This window comes from Pelophylax lessonae (assembly GCF_965119305.1).
Source record: "Pelophylax lessonae genome assembly, chromosome: 2".
Classification (NCBI taxonomy): domain Eukaryota; kingdom Metazoa; phylum Chordata; class Amphibia; order Anura; family Ranidae; genus Pelophylax; species Pelophylax lessonae.
In genome coordinates this window covers 44,578,357-44,596,909 of record NC_138769.1, presented here as the reverse complement: position 1 = coordinate 44,596,909, position 18,553 = coordinate 44,578,357, and the positions used below count along the sequence as shown (strand labels likewise).

At 46.3% G+C, this 18,553-nt stretch overlaps 1 protein-coding gene across 1 annotated transcript in view; it reads right to left on the bottom strand.

Moving 5' to 3' along the window:
- The window catches only part of C2CD2 (C2 calcium dependent domain containing 2), a 184,781-nt gene that overhangs the window by 105,073 nt on the left and 61,155 nt on the right, over positions 1-18,553 (bottom strand). Inside the window, exon 3 of the mRNA XM_082246288.1 lies at positions 974-1,093. Within this exon, the coding sequence (XP_082102414.1) occupies positions 974-1,093 (120 nt within the window). The remainder of the gene's footprint in view (positions 1-973; positions 1,094-18,553) is intronic.

Sequence of the window (18,553 nt, the reverse complement as noted above, 5' to 3'; positions counted from 1 at the left end):
ATAGCATAGACCTGCCAGGCATACAGTGGTCTATATTAAGGCCCCATCAATATAGGTATGTAAAGGAGAGCAGGTTCTGACATGGCCAGGAAGTGCCAAAGTTTTGCCCAACAAAACAGTCACCCGTTTTGGCCTGGAGGAGACCCTGTAAGCTAAAGCAAACATGCCAACACTTTCAACATATTTGACCCTATGGCTAACACTTTTTATATGGGTTGTAGCGATATCGGTGAGTACGAGTACCGATACTTTCGGTCAAGTACTCACCAACACCGAGTGCGATTCCTGTCTGAATCACATGTGGTTTTCCCACTGTTCCCGTGTGAACCCAGGCTTGTTATAATGGTTTCAGCTAGGGTTCACCCAGGAGCAGTGCGGGAAATGGTATTCCATTCGGACAGGAATCGCACCGCATTCCTGTTCAAATTGCATGCGATTCTTTGCAGTTTACATTCATATTGTATAAACTCAGATCGCACCACAAAGTACTGGTTTCCATATCAGGAGCATTTTCACGAGTATGAGTACTTATAAAAATACTTGGTATCTGCATCCCTACTTTGTACTCAAAAGCAGCACATACAAGACAAAGGATTCCCGGAGTATTATGACTTACCTAAAGAGACAGCACAGCACATGCACCTTGCTAAGAGGGCCCCATTTTTTTTTTTTTTTAAACTTTAAACAGATCAGTCTGAAAAGGGATGAGTCACTGTGTTGGGTCATTCTGAGCATTGAAGCACTGGCCAGTTGGTGCAAAGCCATCTTTTGTTTGCATGCCATCCACCTTAACAAAGAGCAGGGGCATGTGATGCTGTGTGTACAGATCGGAAAGGAGCTCAGCTCACCATCAGGCTGCATCCCATCAGCACCACCTGACATTATGTGTTGGAAGATGCAGTTTAAACATGACTTACAGTAGCATTGGCTATATTTATTTTCAAATAAAAGAAATGAATAACTGCGGACTTACATTTATGAGAAGCGGGGTGATGCGCACACTGTAAACCTGGCACCCGGAGTTGGCGGGGACAGTGCGGGTAACTCGTACTGCAAACTGTATAGCCTCCCCTACCAAGCAACATGATACAACCTGGAAAAAAAAAGATCAAACTAAAGTTAGGAAAATAATTCTTATTTTTGCTGTGTGTGAGTTTGCCATATTAATACTGCAATTCTAATTTTTTTTTAAAATAAAAAAAAATAAAAAAATGGGATTTTTGACTTACCGTAAAATCCATTTCTCTGATGTTCAATTACGGACACAGCTCCTGTCATTCTTGACCTTTGGGTTATGCTGCCCCCTACAGGAGTAGGACACTAGGCAGAAAAAACTTCTGGCTACACCCATGGGCAGTCCCAGGGGGTATACTCCCTCTCCCTGCTATAGTGACTCAGTTTTGTTACAAGCAGTGTCAGGAGATTTATAACTCCACAGAGGGGTCCGTCAATGAACATTAGAGAAATGGATTTTACGGTAAGTCATAAATACCATTTTCTCTTTCGTTCATTGACGGATACAGCTCCGATCATTCTTGACCATTGGGTCGTACCAAAGCAGTGTCAAACATGAGGAATGGCAAACAGCAAAAAATTCCCAAGGCTAAACATTAGCCAATCAGGCAACAGGGGCTCAACCAAAACAACTGGAGCCCACCTGAAAAAAACAATACACCCACAAAGAGGATCAGGTCCTCTTAAACCGCAGCCTGCAAAACTTTGCGGCCAAAGGAAGCATCCGCAGAAACCAACACATCTACTTTATAAAACTTTGTAAAAGTCTACACCAACGACCAGGTGGCCACCTTGCAAACCTGCGTCACTGACGCTTGATGATGGAAGGCCCAGGAGGCACCAAGCGCCCTAGTAGAGTGCGTCTTTACTGGGAAAGGAAGAACCCGATCCCTGATGGAATAGACCTGAACCCCCGTCCCAAATTAAGATCCCAAGGCAGCAATGGAGCCACTACTGGAGGAACCAAATGACAGACCCCCTGAAGAAAAGTATGCACCAGGGAGCGTGTGGCCAAAGGTCATTGGAAAAAGACCACCAAGGCTGATACCTGGCCCTTGATGGTACTCAAGGTCAATTTCTGTTTAATACCCCGTTTAAGCAAGGTTAACATCTGAGCCACCGAGAAGGAGCGAGGTTGAACCCCAAAAGACTCGCACCATGCAATGTACGTCTTCCACGTACGAATGTAGATCTTCATAGAAGTAGATTTCCCAGCTTTCAACAGTGTAGGAATCACAGACTCAGATAAACCCCTATCCTTCACCACCTGGCGTTCAACAGCCAAGCCGTCAAAGCCAGCCAAATGGAAGATCGGTCCTTGGGACAGCAGATCCTCCCTGAGAGGAAGCTTCCAAGGAACGACCAGCCGCACTAGATTGGCGTACCAGGTCCGGCGAGGCCAGTCCATGTCCGGAGCCATTAAGATGACCGAAATCCCTTCTGCCTCGATCCTGCGTAGGAGTCTGGGCAGAAGCTTGAGAGGAGGGTAGGCGTAGATCAGACGATACTGACCCCACGGGGCCACCAGCACGTCTGGGACATCAGCCAGAGGATCCCTTGACCGAGCCACAAACCTCTGCACCTTTCTGTTGAGCCGAGACACAAACAGATCCACCTCAGGGCTGCCCCACTGGACACACAGCTGATGAAACACCTCCGGATGAAGGGACCACTCCCTTTGGTCCAACACATGCCGACTGAGGTACTCGGCCTGCCAATTTTTCACCCCGGGAATATGCACGGTGGAGAGGGCTGGAACGAACCATTCTGCCCACCTTAGAATGCCGGGTACTTTCAGAGCTGCCAGGGCACTTCTTGTGCCCCCTTGGAGATTGACATAAGCCACAGCTGTGGCATTGTCCGGTCGTCAAACACAAGGCACAGAGTGATCCTAAGCAGAGAGGAAGGAGGACCCCACCATACTCACCACTCGTCGACACAGGCACCTGCAATCACCAGGAGAATCTACACTACACATGTGGTGCTCAGGAAGCTAAATGATCCAGGAGTCAGCCCCAGGGGATAAGGAGGGGCTCCCACCAACGAAACCGCCGCCCACGGGGTTCCACTATCATGGACGCCGCAATTTGAAACGCAAACCACAAGAAAATGGCCGCCGGACTACACAAATATGTCCCCCGTGTATAGGAATACACAAGGCTACAACAAAAGCTACAACAGGCGCCATGAGGCCTACAGGGGGCCAGCAATCAGGAGACCAGGTCCCAGGACAGATCCAGGCAGGACAGGGGGCTCTGGCATGAGTCCCCACCAAGTACAACCCCCCCTCCCTGCCAGTCGATCGTCCGGTCGCCGGCATGAACCCCCCCTCCCATCGCTAGTTAGCACCCTGCCCCCACCCCATGAAAATGGCCAGACCACCCCAAAAAAATACATCCCCAGCATATGTGGAGGGGGAGCAGGATGAGGAACTTAGTGGGGGGGGGGGGGCAGGAGTCTGACCGTCCCAAGGAGGGGCCCACGTCCACCCCAAAACCCTCCAGGGATAGAGGGGGGACGACTACTCACCATACCAGTAACCCAGATGTGCACCGCTCCAGACAGATCCTCCTCTCCATCAAAATGGGGGGGGGCTGTCGGGAGGAGGAATGCTACGACTCAGGCCGAGGCCAGACCTCACGAGGTGTTTAACTCGCAGGGCCAGCCCCGATCCAGTGGGACTATGTCGCGGCAGACCTAGCGTGGAGCTGAGGACTGCGCACGCTTGCTGGCCAGACTGGGGTGACCATTGGCTCTAGATCATCCAGCCTGTTGCCCAGTCCAGCAGTTGATAGTAGATCTCACAGGAAAAATCCAGCTGGAAAAAGATTTTCTATCTAAAAAATGTAGCCAGGACCAACGATCCCAGCAAGGAACTAGGTCCTTACTCCTGACTAGGCAGAAAAAACTGAGTGACTATAGCAGGGAGAGGGCATATACCCCCTGAGACTGCCCATGGGTGTAGCCAAAAGTTTTTTTCTGCCTAATGTCCTACTCCTGTAGGGGGCAGCATAAAAGAATGACAGGAGCTGTGTCGGTCAATGAACGAAAGAGAAAGGAGGGTTTCATACGACTTTAGGTTCATCTTTAAAGTTGGCATAAAAAAATATATATATCAAACACAAAAACATGTAAAAAAAGTATTCATATTCCCGTACCTCATGGACCGTTTTAGAAGCTGCCAATCTCTGAAGTAGTCGGCACTACTACAGCTAAAGCTGCGATTTTTGGGTATAGATCAGGTTCTATGTGAGTGGCTTACCCTCTGCACATTGACCACAGGGGGTCTCTAATTTAGAACAGACTCCATTCACAGAACGCCTTGTATTTTGTGAATACAAGGGGATCTCTGATTGGTCACGGTGAGGAGGAGGGATGGTGATGACCCAATCTCCACCTCATCCAATCAGAGAATGCTGTTCAAAATACAAAGTGTTTGTGAACGGCACTGGTGCCAAGCAAGCCAACCCCCCCCCCCCCTCCCCCTGTGGTCAGATGGGAAGCCACAGGGCCTGGAAGAGTGCAAATATCACCAAGTGGAGTGCCAACTACTAAATGGATTGTCAGCTTCCCCAACGGCCCATCTGGCATCTGGTAGAAGGTTTGCAAACTTACATAATTCCAAGCTGAAGCAACGTAAGTATGCAATACAGGCCAGTCCTAGAGTTCAGCTTTAAATTTCCCTCATTGAACATTGTTCATATTGTTCGATTACTAATATAATTTTCAGCACTGCACTGACAGCTCATTGGCTAAAGACTCCATGTCTGAGCATATTTTATAAATGGTTTCCATGGGAATATAACATCATGGTCAATCTGCGCACATGGAGAAGGATTTGCAGCGCTCTTCTGGTCCATCTGTATATTCCATCTGAGAACTCCCTCACCAATTCTTTCCATGATACACCAAGCAAATGTATTTCATTATCATTATAACAAGAGATATGCTGCAGATGGATGCAGAGGAGCAATGAAATCTCCAGGGACAATCGCAGTCACTGGCAGATCTCCAGGGACACCCGCAGAGGTCATGTGAACCATTTTATGGCTGACACTGTGTCCAGATTTGACATTCCTCCAAACATTCCCCACGCCCATAGATAACTACAGAGTACCTGTTCTGTGTCCACATACAAAAACCTTTAAAAGTATCCTTATAACTTATTTAAAACTCTGGGCTTTTATCAGCTGAAGTACTTTTAGATCTTTGTATTTACAAAGTAACCTGATCTAAGAGTGATGTGCATGGGGATTGAAAGACAATTGTAATTTTCGGTACAAGGTGTTCTTTAAGAGTCCATTCAGACTAGCACGACTTGTCAGGCGACTTGGTCGCCTGACAAGTCGCGGTCGGTCGCTCGCCATTGAATAGTACAGGACCCGTTCTAATAGGAGTGACACAAGTCGCTCCGACTTAGAAAAAGGGTCCTGTACTACTTTGGGGCGACCTGGAGGCGACTTGCATTGACTTCAATTATATGAAGTCCGCGCAAGTCGCGTCTGTGCACCGCGACTTCACAGGTCGCCCCACAAAGTCGTGTGCGCCAGTCTGAATGGGCTGTAAAAGGGAAGTATGGGGTTTGTTTGTTTTTTTTGATTCATACTTACCTAGGTCCGATGCAGCATCTGTCCCCCGGCGCCTCTAACATTGAGAACCGAGCGATCAAACCCAGTCGACCAATTGGTTCTCAGAGCTTCGTGAGCAGAGAGCTGGTGACTGTCAGTCATCGTTCTCTGCTCTGCAAACCCCCCCCCCCCCCCCTATGCTTACTAAAATGCTGAGCCGTGGAGGGGGTGGAAGCGGCCAGCTCAGGCTCTTAGCAGCTCACTGAGAGGCTGAGTCGGGTGCCGGTCCAGGCACTGACACCAATTTTGGGGCACTATTTCTCCCACTAATACCAATGATGGGGTACTATTCCTCCCACAGATACCAATGATGAGGTACTATTCCTCCCACTTATACCAATGATGGGGTATTATTCCTCATACTGATATCAATTATGGGGCACTATTCCTCCCACTAACACCATGATGGGGTACTATTCCTCCCACTAATACCAATGATGGGGCACTATTCCTCCCACTAATACCAATGATGGGGCACTATTCCTCCCACTAATACCAATGATGGGGCACTATTCCTCCCACTAATACCAATGATGGGGCACTATTCCTCCCACTAATACCAATGATGGGGCACTATTCCTCCCACTAATACCAATGATGGGGCACTATTCCTCCCACTGATACAAATGACAGGGCACAATTCCACCCACTAATACCAATGAGGGGGTATTTTTCCTCACACTGATACCAATTATGGGATACTATTCCTTATAACGATGAGGCACTACTCCTCCCACTGATACCAATGATGGGTCACTATTCCTCCCAGTAATAGCAATGAGGGGGTATTATTCTTCCAACTGACACCAAAAATGGAGAACTATTCCTCCTCCTACTGACTGACTCTAATTCCAAGATGAGGTACTATTCTCCCATTAATACCAATAATAGGGGAACTATTCCTCCCACTAACACCATGATGGGCACTATTCCTCCCACTAATACCAAGATGAGGTACTATTCTCCCACTAATGGGGCACTATTCCTCCCACTAACACCATGATGGGCACTATTCCTACCACTAATACCAAGATGAGGTACTATTCTCCCACTAATACCAATAATGGGGCACTATTCCCCCCACTAATACCAATGACGGGCACAATTCCACCCACTAATACCAATGAGGGGGTATTATTCCTCACACTGATACCAATTATGGGATACTATTCCTTATAATGATGAGGCACTACTCCTCCCACTGATACCAATGATGGGTCACTATTCCTCCCAGTAATAGCAATGAGGGGGTATTATTCTTCCAACTGACACCAAAAATGGAGAACTATTCCTCCTCCTACTGACCACAGGCGCTATGTATTATTTTTTTCTCCCACCTACCACCAAGCATGAGACACAACTGACTCCTGGACATTGTCTATCCCCCAATAGCCACAGTCCGGCCCCCATAAAGTATGGAGGACAGTCAACTGGCCCTTTGTTTAGAAAGTTTAAAAAATCCCTGTTCCAGAAGATAGAAATTACTGAAGTAGACACCACTACTATATCTCCACTAGCTTCTGGGTCCTGTGCCAAGCGGGTGTGTCTTCTGCTTGGATGAGGTGGCGAGGCAGGGCAGTGATGTCACTCTCTCCACCTCATCTGACTAAAGAATACAGAATAAAAAAGAAGTACAAAGAGCACAATCAAAAAAATCGAGAGGAAGGACCTGTGTCCCTTAGACTCCAAGAAGAGAATGGTACAGCAAGTACAAAAATCCCGTTACTTCCTCATCCATTGAGGGAAAACAGTAAGTCTTCACCATTAGTATGTCCAAAAGCAACCCACTGAGTGGTGGGCAATAACAACAATGCTAACAGACTCAATAAAATGGAAGTAGGGACTGCCTGCAGTTTAAGAGCCGCCTGGAGTAACAACGCCAAACCCCCCACCTGACAGGGGAACATGTAAGCCCGACCAGAGGGAAAATATGGTCAACCTGAAGCTCAAGACTAAGATAACCATGGCCGCCACTCATCAGGAAAGACTTCACACAGATCAAGCAAGACCATGGATCATCAACTGGAATCTGCCAAAATAGGTGTAACATAGCAAAAAATTCCCACATGCAGGGAAAAAAAGGGAAAAAAAAAAAAAAAAAAAATCGAAGATATAAAAGGCAAAGACTGGTTAGTCTTTTATCAGAAGATCTTAAGAAAAGTCCATCTTCCTAGGACACTAGCAAAGAACTGAGGCATACTGGGTAGAGAAAGGTTTATCCTGGCCTCCAGATTTTTTGTTTGTCAGTGTCCAAATTCTCCTGTAGGTGGCAGTATAACCCAACAGTATTAAAACTTCCTGTGTACCTCAATGGACACCAAGATGAGGGTTTTACTGTGACTGCAAACATCCTATTTTTTGTTCTGGATGGAGTAGGAAGGGTTAGAGCTTATGTCAGGATTTGCATTTTTTTGACCCTGTCCATGAAAAAAAAGGATTTCTATACTCACTGCAAGTCCAAGTTTGGACTTGTGTCCAAATAGTCAAGCATCTGAAAAGCAATCCATGATCAAATCGCTTTTCGAGGCATTTGACAGGAAGTGAAGAGAGGACATGTCGCCTCTTCCCCTCCTGTTTTATCTTTGTAAATGCTGCAACCGCATTAATTACACACTTTTTTTCAGGGTGTTTGTAGTGCATCCCCATTTGCTTGAATAGGTCGCATTTGGCTGGCTTATTGCCTGAGGAACAAGACAGAAGTTTTGCCATGTATGCAAAGCATTGCAACGGCGGCATGTGAACACCCCCACATGCTGCCCTTAAAGTGGTTGCAAACCTCAGACATGAAATATGAACAAAGTATAATCTTCTATAGTGTGAACTTATCTCAAACCAGAGCTCTAAGTGTAATTTCTGTCTGCTGCTTCGTTCTTCTGCTCTCCGCATGAGTCACTTCTGACAAGTTTTCTTGACACCAAGAGAAAAATGGTGACAGGGAAGGGACCTCCAGCTGATTGATAGCCTCACCTCTCTTCCTGTGTGAGGCAGGGGGGTGTGAGGCAGGGGGGTGTTTCCCCCCCCCCCCCCCAATCAGCTCTCAGGTGCTCCTCACAGATGTCACTTCAGCTCTCCGCCCCCTGCTTTTCAGAGCTGAGAGATCTTTGCTTTGAATGAATGTAGGGGAAAGACCACTGTGGATAAAAAGGAACAACAGCTCCAACTGTATATTTTTTTTAATGCCCTCTAACAGCAAGTTTAAATAAGCCCTAAAATCCTCTTCCATTGGAGTCCATTGAAGGACAGAGGTCACCATGCTCTTGGTACTGGCTTGCTACAAATTGAGGCATGCTGGGTAAAGAAAGGGGTTTATCCAGGGCTGGCCTTTAGATTGTTTGCCAGTGTCCAATCCTCCTGTAGGCGTTAGTATAACCCGAAAGTATATGACTCCCTGTGTCCCTTCTGGAGATGCACTTTAACCACGACCTCCAGAAGATTTTAATGGACAATTGCGCGGTCATGCAACACTGTACCTAAATAAAATTGATGTTTTTGCAACAAATAAAGCTTTCTTTTGGTGGTATTTGATCACTGCTGCGTTTTTTTTTTTTTTTTTTTTGCGCTATAAACAAAAAAAGACTGACTATTTTGAAAAAAAAAAAAAAAACAATATTTTTTTACTTCATACTATTAAAACATATCAAATAAAACATTTTTTTTTTTTAAATTGAATTTCTTCATCAATTTAGGCCAATATGTATTCTGCTACATATTTTTAATTTAAAAAAATCCCAATAAGCATATATTGATTGGTTTGTGCAAAAGTTATAGCGTCTACAATCTATATAATGGAATTTTTTTTTATTTTTTGTTTTTTATACTAGTAATGGCAGCGATCAACTACTTATAGCGGGACAGCAATATTGCGGAGGACAACCGGACACCTGATACTTTGTGGGAACCAGTGACACTAATACAGCGATCAGTGCTAAAAATATGCACTGTCACTGTACTAATGATACTGGCTGGGAAGGGGTTAAACAATAAGCGTATATTGATTGGTTTGTGCAAAAGTTATAGCGTCTACAATCTATATACTGGAATTTTTTTTATTTTTTATTTTTATACTAGTAATGGCAGCGATCAGTGACTTATAGCGGGACAGCGATATTGCGGAGGACAACCGGACACCTGACACTTTGTGGGAAGCAGTGACACTAACTGTGTTAACTGTGTGCCTAGCCAGTGTTTGTGTACTGTGTGGGGTGCTTTTACTGAGGGAAATTATGGATTTTATTCCCTGCTTTGCAGGGACACCGGCAGATCTCCGTTCTGAGTTTCTGCCAGACAATCGGCAGGCGCTGACGGACATCCAGTGCCCGGCACCCGCAGATCGGCTTCAGCTGTGAGTAATCACAGCAGAAGCAGCCCGCTGGCAGCGCCGCCCCCTAGGCAGAAGTGCAGAATCACGTATATATAGGCGATTCTGCGCAGAAGGGTCTGTCTCCCTGTAGTAGTATATCTGGTTAAACTGATGTGAGTGACAAGCTGAATTGGAAGATTCGTGGCGGGTACTGTGCATTTCACTTCTGCTGGCTCTGGATTGCTGGCACAGTCTGTTGTGTGTATAACAGCATATGCCGGTGTGTGAACACACAATGAAAACATGTCTGTATAGCGCAGGGTGGGGGAGGGAGTGAACTGCACAGACAGGCAGAGCCGATATCTAAACTATCACATTTCTCCGTGCCCAGAACTTACCTAGTATGCTGGGAATTTCCATTGTTTATATGGGAGACACCCGATCCCCATCAAGAATCGCCAAGAAAAATAATACTAAGCAAGAACCAGAAAGACAACTTATAGAGACATGACATTGCCTTGGGAAAGTAGTTCACACCGGCTTTAGCTTGTATACCTGTAATGGGTACAAGATTCTGGCAGCTTTGCTGGAGTTTTTATGCCCATTCCAGCTCCAGTTCAGGAATGAGCCTAACTCCAGTTTGGGCATTTAAAGTGGACCTTCCATGACAAACCAAAGGCATGTTTTTTTGCCAGCCCTCTGCCCCCCCTCCCCCCAACACAAAAGGCTTTAAAAAGCCATTTATAAACTAAGCACACAGAAAAAACCTCAACCCCAATCTCCAATACTTCAGAGACTGGGAGCTCAAAATCCCGCAAGACTGCACTCCATCCCATCGTAAGAGTGCAATCTCCTGGAAGACACAGTGATGTCACTCAGGCCACCCAGAAGCACAGAAGCTCAGGGTCAACTCCCCCACCCCCCCCCAAGTCATCTTCAAGGGCGGCTTACAAAAGAGAAATGGCGCCATCCTTGAAGACTCCTGGAAAGTAAATTAACAGGCAATAACCGTTTTCCCAAGTTATCTTCCAGGACAGCGCCATTTCTCTCTTGCAAGCCGTCCTGGAAGATTCCTGGAAAGTGAGTTACCAGGTAAAAACTGTTTTCCCGAGTCATCTTCCAGGACGGCACCATTTCTCTCTTGTATGCCATCCTGGAAGATTCCTGGAAAGTGAGTTACCAGGTAATAACCGTTTTCCCGAGTCATCTTCCAGGACGGCGCCATTTCTCTCTTTAAGCCATCCTGGAAGATTCCTGGAAAGTGAGTTACCAGGTAAAAACCATTTTCCCGAGTCATCTTCCAGGACGGCACCATTTCTCGCTTGTATGCCGTCCTGGAAGATTCCTGGAAAGTGAGTTACCAAGTAATAACTGTTACCCGAGTCATCTTCCAGGATGGCGCCATTTCTCTCTTGTAAGCCATCCTGGAAGATTCCTGGAAAGTGTGTTACCAGGTAAAAACCGTTTTCCTGAGTCATCTTCCAGGACGGCACCATTTCTCTCTAGTATGCCGTCCTGGAAGATTCCTGGAAAGTGAGTTACCAGGTAATAACCGTTTTCCCGAGTCATCTTCCAGGACGGCGCCATTTCTCTCTTGTAAGCCATCCTGGAAGATTCCTGGAAAGTGAGTTACCAGGTAAAAACCATTTTCCCGAGTCATCTTCCAGGACGGCACCATTACTCTCTTGTATGCCGTCCTGGAAAATTCCTAGAAAGTGAGTTACCAGGTAAAAACTGTTTTCCCAAGTCAACTTCTAGGACGGCGCCATTTCTCTCTTGTAAGCCATTCTGGAAGATTCCTGGAAAGTGAGTTACCAAGTAATAACTGTTTTCCCGAGTCATCTTCCAGGACGGCACCATTTCTCTCTTGTCAGCCGTCCTGGAAGTGTCAGATCCCTTCTTGGTAGAGGCCGAAATGCTGAAAGGGCTTCCCTTGCAGCTCGGTGCGAATCACCCCTGGAAGTGGGACAGGAGGTGACGCGTCCCAAGGAGCACTGGATGCTTGTGGAGTGCAGGTAAAGGTTCACAAGGGTATCCGAAACAACTTTCAGGGTCTCCAGGGAATCAAGCAATGTGAAGGTAAAAGCAAGGCCGAGGGTCATACACAGGTATCAGTCCAAACAGGCGCCAAGACAAGGGGATTTGAGCAGAAGCAAGTCCGTTGAGCAAGCCGGGATCGGTACACTAGAAGTCAGACAGAGGGCAAAAGAGCAAGGATGGTCACACAAGCCGAGGGTCAAACACTGGAGCCGGATCGGATGGTCAGATGAAGCTGGGGGTCAAAGCCAGGAGAGAGAGCAGACAGGTCAGGAACAAGCTGGGTAAAACTGGAATCCAGGAAGTAACAATGCACAGGAAACAGGAAGAGCTGAAGACAATCCAGCAATCTGATGGGCTGAGCAGAGTCCTTTTATAGGCCAGTGAATTAGTCTATGGCCTGAGTCCATTGCGGCCATTGGAAGTACTGGCAGAGTTGCCAGTTGCAGCATGGCTGTTTCTCTGACAGGAAGATTCCTGGAAAGTGAGTTACCAAGTAATAACTGTTTTCCCGAGTCATCTTCCAGGACGGCACCATTTTTCTCTTGTAAGCCGCCCAGGAAATTTCCTGGAAAGTGAGTTACCAGGTAATAGCTCTTTTTTTAACAGTTGGTTGAAATGTTGGTTTACAAACAGCTTTCTAAAGCCACGTGTTGGGGGCTGGCAAAAAAAGGACCTTCCCTTTGCCATGGAAGGTCTGGTTTTACCACAATGTGGATCCCTGGGCCGCTCTGGCTGCTATACTTGCACGGTGCAGTTCTATGCAGATTCAACAATCCAACTCCTCTTCCGGGTTGACTGTCCCAGTCATTCAATCCACTGCTTGTCAAGGCTCCACTCCCCCAACCTGGACCTACAGGAGGAATGCTGCAGACAGCAGCGCCATGCTATTATTCCTTGGTTTGAACCCCGGTCCTGACTGCCTTATACAGATGATGCACAATAAAGAGGCTCAAAAGAAAAGGGTTTTAGGTCCCTTTGACTGTAGCACAGTTGCAGATGTCCCTGAAGATGATCAACACATGGGATTGGCAATGACACATATCGATGTGTCCTTGAATATTGAATTGTACTGTAACTGTATTGTCTTCCCCCACACTGTAAAGCGCTGCGTAAACTGTTGGCGCTATATAAATCCTGTATAATAATAATATCGATCACTGACAGGAGGTATCTCTTGCACTGTATAGCAGATGTTCTTGGCTGTTGTAGCACTGCAAGTAAAGCAAGACCACACTCATACCTTGCTCCCAGCTGCAAGACCGGTCCTCCAAAGCCACTTTCACAATCATGCAAATCTTGGTGACTGAGCAGTTCTTGGCTGTTCTAGTATTGTAAGTAAAGTAGGTAAATACTACTTGCTCCAGCATGCTCCCTGCTAGTTGCAAGACCGGTCCCCCAAAGTCACTTTCCTTTGCTGGTTTCAGACTCTCTCTTCTTTGGGGTGCTAGTAGGGATGATTGGGGGGTATTTTTTTATGCCAAGAGGGGAAATATTTGGGGTGGGGAAGGATTTTTGCTGGGGGGGGGGGGGGTTGGGGCATTTGAGCTGGGGGACATTTTTGCTGACACATAATGCTCATACATCTTGTGGAGGGGATGGGGGGGCAGTTTTGCATGTTTGACCTGGGCTCTAGATGACCTTGTCCCAGCACTGCTTTCCAGCATGATCACGTATAATGCAGGACCTGAAGTCCTGCATTGTACATAAGGGAAGTGAAGGCCTGCCCACATTCCTGGAGTGCCAGAGAGCCCTGAATGAAGAATAAAGCAAGGATCACTGCTCATTTCTCCACCGCTAGACAAAAAGGGCATTTAACCCCTGAAGCATGGGGGGGGGGGGGGGGACTTTAAGGATAAGTTTTAAACCACCCCAGAGTCAATGTTTAGCTTTAGGCCCATTTTCACCCTTTTACAGGTGCAGTGTGCCCATTCACCCTTTTACAGGTGCAGTGTACCCATGATTTTCATGTGGGTTCCCTGAGCCTTTACATACACTTCTCTTAAATCGGGCGTTTTTGCTGCGTTTTCTGCAAGTGCCCTAAATATGCAGCATGCCGGCTTTCAGAAAACGAAGCAAAAATGACCAACCTGATACAAGTGTATAGAAAAACAAAGGTAACCCACATGAAAACCACGGGTGCACTGCATTCCACCTGTGCTGTGGGGAAACCGTAGCAGGACAGTGAGAAAGCTAAATACAATTCCAGATGTATGAAAACCAAAAGTTGTGCAATGCATTACAGTTGTTTTCTTCATAAAGCAGCCACAGCTTGAATAGAAAAGCCTGTCTCCTGCTAACATGCTGCAGAAGGACCCTTGCTCTCTGTGTTAAAACAGTGGTCTCTCTGCAGAGGTCGGATACCCAACCAATGCTCTTTGATAAATAAAGAGTTGAAGCTCCACCTCCCCATTTATCCGAGAGCATGAGTTAGGCTGATAGCAGAGCTAGAGAATAGCTGGTGGTTCATCAGAACGTTCGACCACTGGAGAACGTTTGACCACAATTCTGGCAGGGGACAGACTTTTCTACTTAGGCTGTGGTTGCTTTATAAAGAAAACAAACCAGAAGACATTGCACACATTTGGTTTGGAATGTATATTGCAGACTTAAAGTGAAAGTTCAGTTGGACTTTGAAAACACCCTACTTCCCCATTAGACCGGTACTCTTCTTTTACATGTGACAATAAACTCCAATACGAAAATGGGACTTGATGGCCCAGTTGACCAATTTTCAGAAGCAGGGATGCTTCCAGGGACATGTCCCTGGAAATCAGGATGAAGGCAGAAGACAGACTGGGGAACAATGTAACTAACTGGGTCAGGTGTTGCAGTGTGGGGCTATGGAGATCACCAGGAAATGGATTAGGAATTTAAATCTGTCTATTGGCCGATTAAATTATAGAGAGATCACAAAACTCCCCCTGACAATGCCTTCATCTGCTTTTCTCATCAGAAGGAGAGCACCATCTTTATTTCGGGTATCATGCAGGGCTACTGTGACAAACTCACTCAGGACAGGGGCTTTTGGAGGAGTCTGCAGGCTACTTGCCTACTGACTATGGGCCCGTGGAACCCAGCTTACCTTAGAGAGGTTGAGAAATCCCTCTCTCAGCTCCCTAGGCCCCTCTTATGTGTAAGTCACCCTGTGTCTATTAGGGGCACAGGGTGACCAAGGAAATGATGGACAACTACTTAATGGACACTGAGAATATGGTTTGGATTACTTCAAATGAGACAGTAATATTTATCAACAATATCTCTCAAGAAATATATGAAGATTTAATCCCACTTAGCACTGTAAGACCCATAGCCTGTTGTAGACCATTGCCATGAAACTAACTCCTAAATAATCAAAGCATTGCTTAGATGTGGATTCTATGTATTTCAATGTAGGAGCCAGACAGTCTGCTACTGGGGTCTCCTGCTATTGTCTGTATAATAAGGTGTTCTGTGTTTATACTTAGGATAATGTGTAATGTACTTTGTTTTAGCCTTGTTGCAGTGCTGAGTTAATTAACATGTTAATCATAACATTGTCTAGATGTGGATTCCCATTCACCTATTGCTTCTGTCTTGATTGCTAGGTAATTAGTTCAGGTTAATTATATTTCTGTACACAGTTTCATCTGCAAAGGATAATGTAATCAGGCTCACCTGACCTGATGGGGTATATATTCGGTGTGAGTTTGTTCAATAAATGTTCCAGATCTGATACAAGTTATTCTTGGCTAGTTTTGTATGGGGGGGTGCCTAGAATATCTGATATCTATGTTCAAGACTGAAGGAAGCGGTATTCTGACAAAAGTCCACAAGCACATTGTGAGGTCGCGGTTCCGTTACAGTTACCATCCACTTTGTGGAATGAAATCCTGGGTCAGAGATACAAAGTCATGTAAATCCTGGGGCCTATGCAGCTCTTGGCTGTGTTCACAAGTGTGTAACAACAATCAGCCCCTGCTGCAGCCTCCCACCTTAAAGTGTTACTAAGCCCACAACAGTAAAATCAGTCTGTATATGCAGTAAAGCATGCTCGTTATACTCACTGTGGAACTCAAGAGATTAATCCACTGCACTGTGTAAAAAAAGCTGTTTGATCCTGTCCTCTCTCTCATCCTCCCCTTCTTCTACTGCCCCCCAATCCATCTTCTGATAGTACAGAGCCTTTGGAGTCACTATGCACATGCTCAGTTTGGTGTGTATTGCTAGAGAGTTTTTTTTTTATTTCTTGGGAGAGTGCATGTGATCAGACAGGTCCCAGTCAGCACTGTCCAGACAGAGGGTCAGGGAACCTGCAGCCACATAGGACAGTCAGAGTAGAATGAAAACACCTCCTACAAGATTTCACCAGACACTCATACAAGTCACATGGCTGCTATATATTGCTGATGAGAAAAGGTATTTAGCAGTTTATATTTACTAAAATGATTGCATTTCCATGTTCTGTGTACTGTGGGAGACCAGATATAGTGACTGCAGGCTCCTGGGTTTAATAACACTTTAATACTTGCTAAAAGTTACAATGTTGCAGTCTGATCACTGGAGGAGAGGAAACTGAGGACATGCTCTCTCCTGCCTGCAGCAGACTGCTGACATCGTCTGAGCCTAGGTAAAGTCACTGGACTGGAGCTCGAAAAATGGTATTTTAATTAGGGATAGGCCGATATGCACTTTCCCCGATATATCGATATCGGCTCCAGAACTGGCCGATATGGCCAATATTTTTGTGACTTCATTTTGCCTTCTTAGGCCTCCTCCCTCGCCTTGGACAGCCTCGTCTGGAGTCGGGACTAGTCTTGCGTGAGTGTATCACAGACATACACCCACCCACAGCATCCTGGTGCCAGCCAGCCACCCACATCCACAGGCCCTGTACCAGCCAGCCAGCCAGCCACAGACACTGTACCAGCGAGCCAGCCAGGCACCCACAGGCCCTGCACCAGCCGGCCGGCCAGCCACGAACAGGCCCTGTACCAGCCAGCCAGCCATCCACAGGCCCTGTACCAGCCAGGCACCCACAGCACAGGCCCTGTACCAGCCAGCCAGTCACCCACAGGCCCTGTACCAGCCAGCCAGCCACAGGCCCTGTACCAGCCAGCCAGCCACAGGCCCTGTACCAGCCAGCCACCCACAGGCCCTGTACCAGCCAGCCACCCACAGGCCCTGTACCTGCCAGCCTGCCAACCACAGGCCCTGTACCTGCCAGCCTGCCAACCACAGGCCCTGTACCAGCCAGCCAACCACAGCCCCTGTGCCAGCCACAAACCCACCACAGGGTTCCAGCCAGCCAGCCACCACCACAGGGTGCAAGACAGCCAGCCACCCACCACAGAGTGCCAGACAGACAGCCAACCACAGGCCCTGTACCAGCCAGCCACAGGCCCTGTACCAGCCAGCCACCCGCAGCCCCTGTGCCAGCTACCCACCTACGACAGGGTGCCAGCCAGCCACCCACCAAAGGGTGCCAGCCAGCCATTAAGCATTAAACAATAATTAACATGTTCAGTACCAGATTTGTGTCAAAAATTGTCTTTATTGTTCAAAACTTTAAATGTACAAAATATCTGCCCATATCGGCCGATACAGATAAGTTGTGACCAAAATATCGGTATCGGCCTCGACCCTGAAAAAACCATATCGGTCCATCCCTAATTTTAAAGATAAAAGTAAAACATTCATGAAAAATGTAATTTGCTGTTGCTGCAAATTGTGAAATGTCAAGAATGGATTATGCAGATAATGACAGGTTCACTTTGAAAGCGACATGTACTATAGACAGCGGTGATCAACTGAGAAGGGTGGGAGAGGCCTTTGTCCCTGGGTGGTGCAGGAACTGATAACAGAATAAGGACAGGCGTGGTTCAGAGAATATTCTATTATCTCCGTACCTTTCACCTCTCCCTTTATAACGTCCATCCACTATACTGCTCTGTGTGCGTTCCCAGGTAAGGCTGCAGGAGATCAGCAACACTGATATAAATCAGTACAGGTAAAAAGGTACAAATGTGTACTTTCTACATGAAATAGGGCAAACTGCTTATAATATGCAGTGCTTTACCATCCCAACATCTAGCAGTTAGAGATTAGGATTTTAACCATTTCCAAACTAGGCCAATTCTGGCACTACGCTCCTACATGTAAAAATCCTAATTTTTTTTTCTAGAAAATTACTCAGAACCCCTAAACATATTTTATTTTAGCAAAGACCCTAGGGAATAAAGTGGCAGTCATTGCGGTCACACGGTATTTGCACAACAATTTTTTAAATGCGTTTTTTTTTTTTTTTTTGGGAAAGAAAACAGTTTTATTAATTAAAAAAAAAAAAAAACCACTAAAGTTAGCCCAATTTTTTTCTTGAATGTGAAAAATGATGTTACGCTGAGTAAATAGATTCCTAACATGTCAAGCTTTAAAACTGCGCACACTCATGGAATGGCACCAAACTTCGGTAATAAAAATCTCCATAGGCAACGCTTTAAAAGTTTTTACAGGTTACCAGTTTAGAGTTACAGAAGAGGTATTGGACTAGAATTATTGCTCTCGCTCTAACGTTTGCGGCGATACCTCACATGTA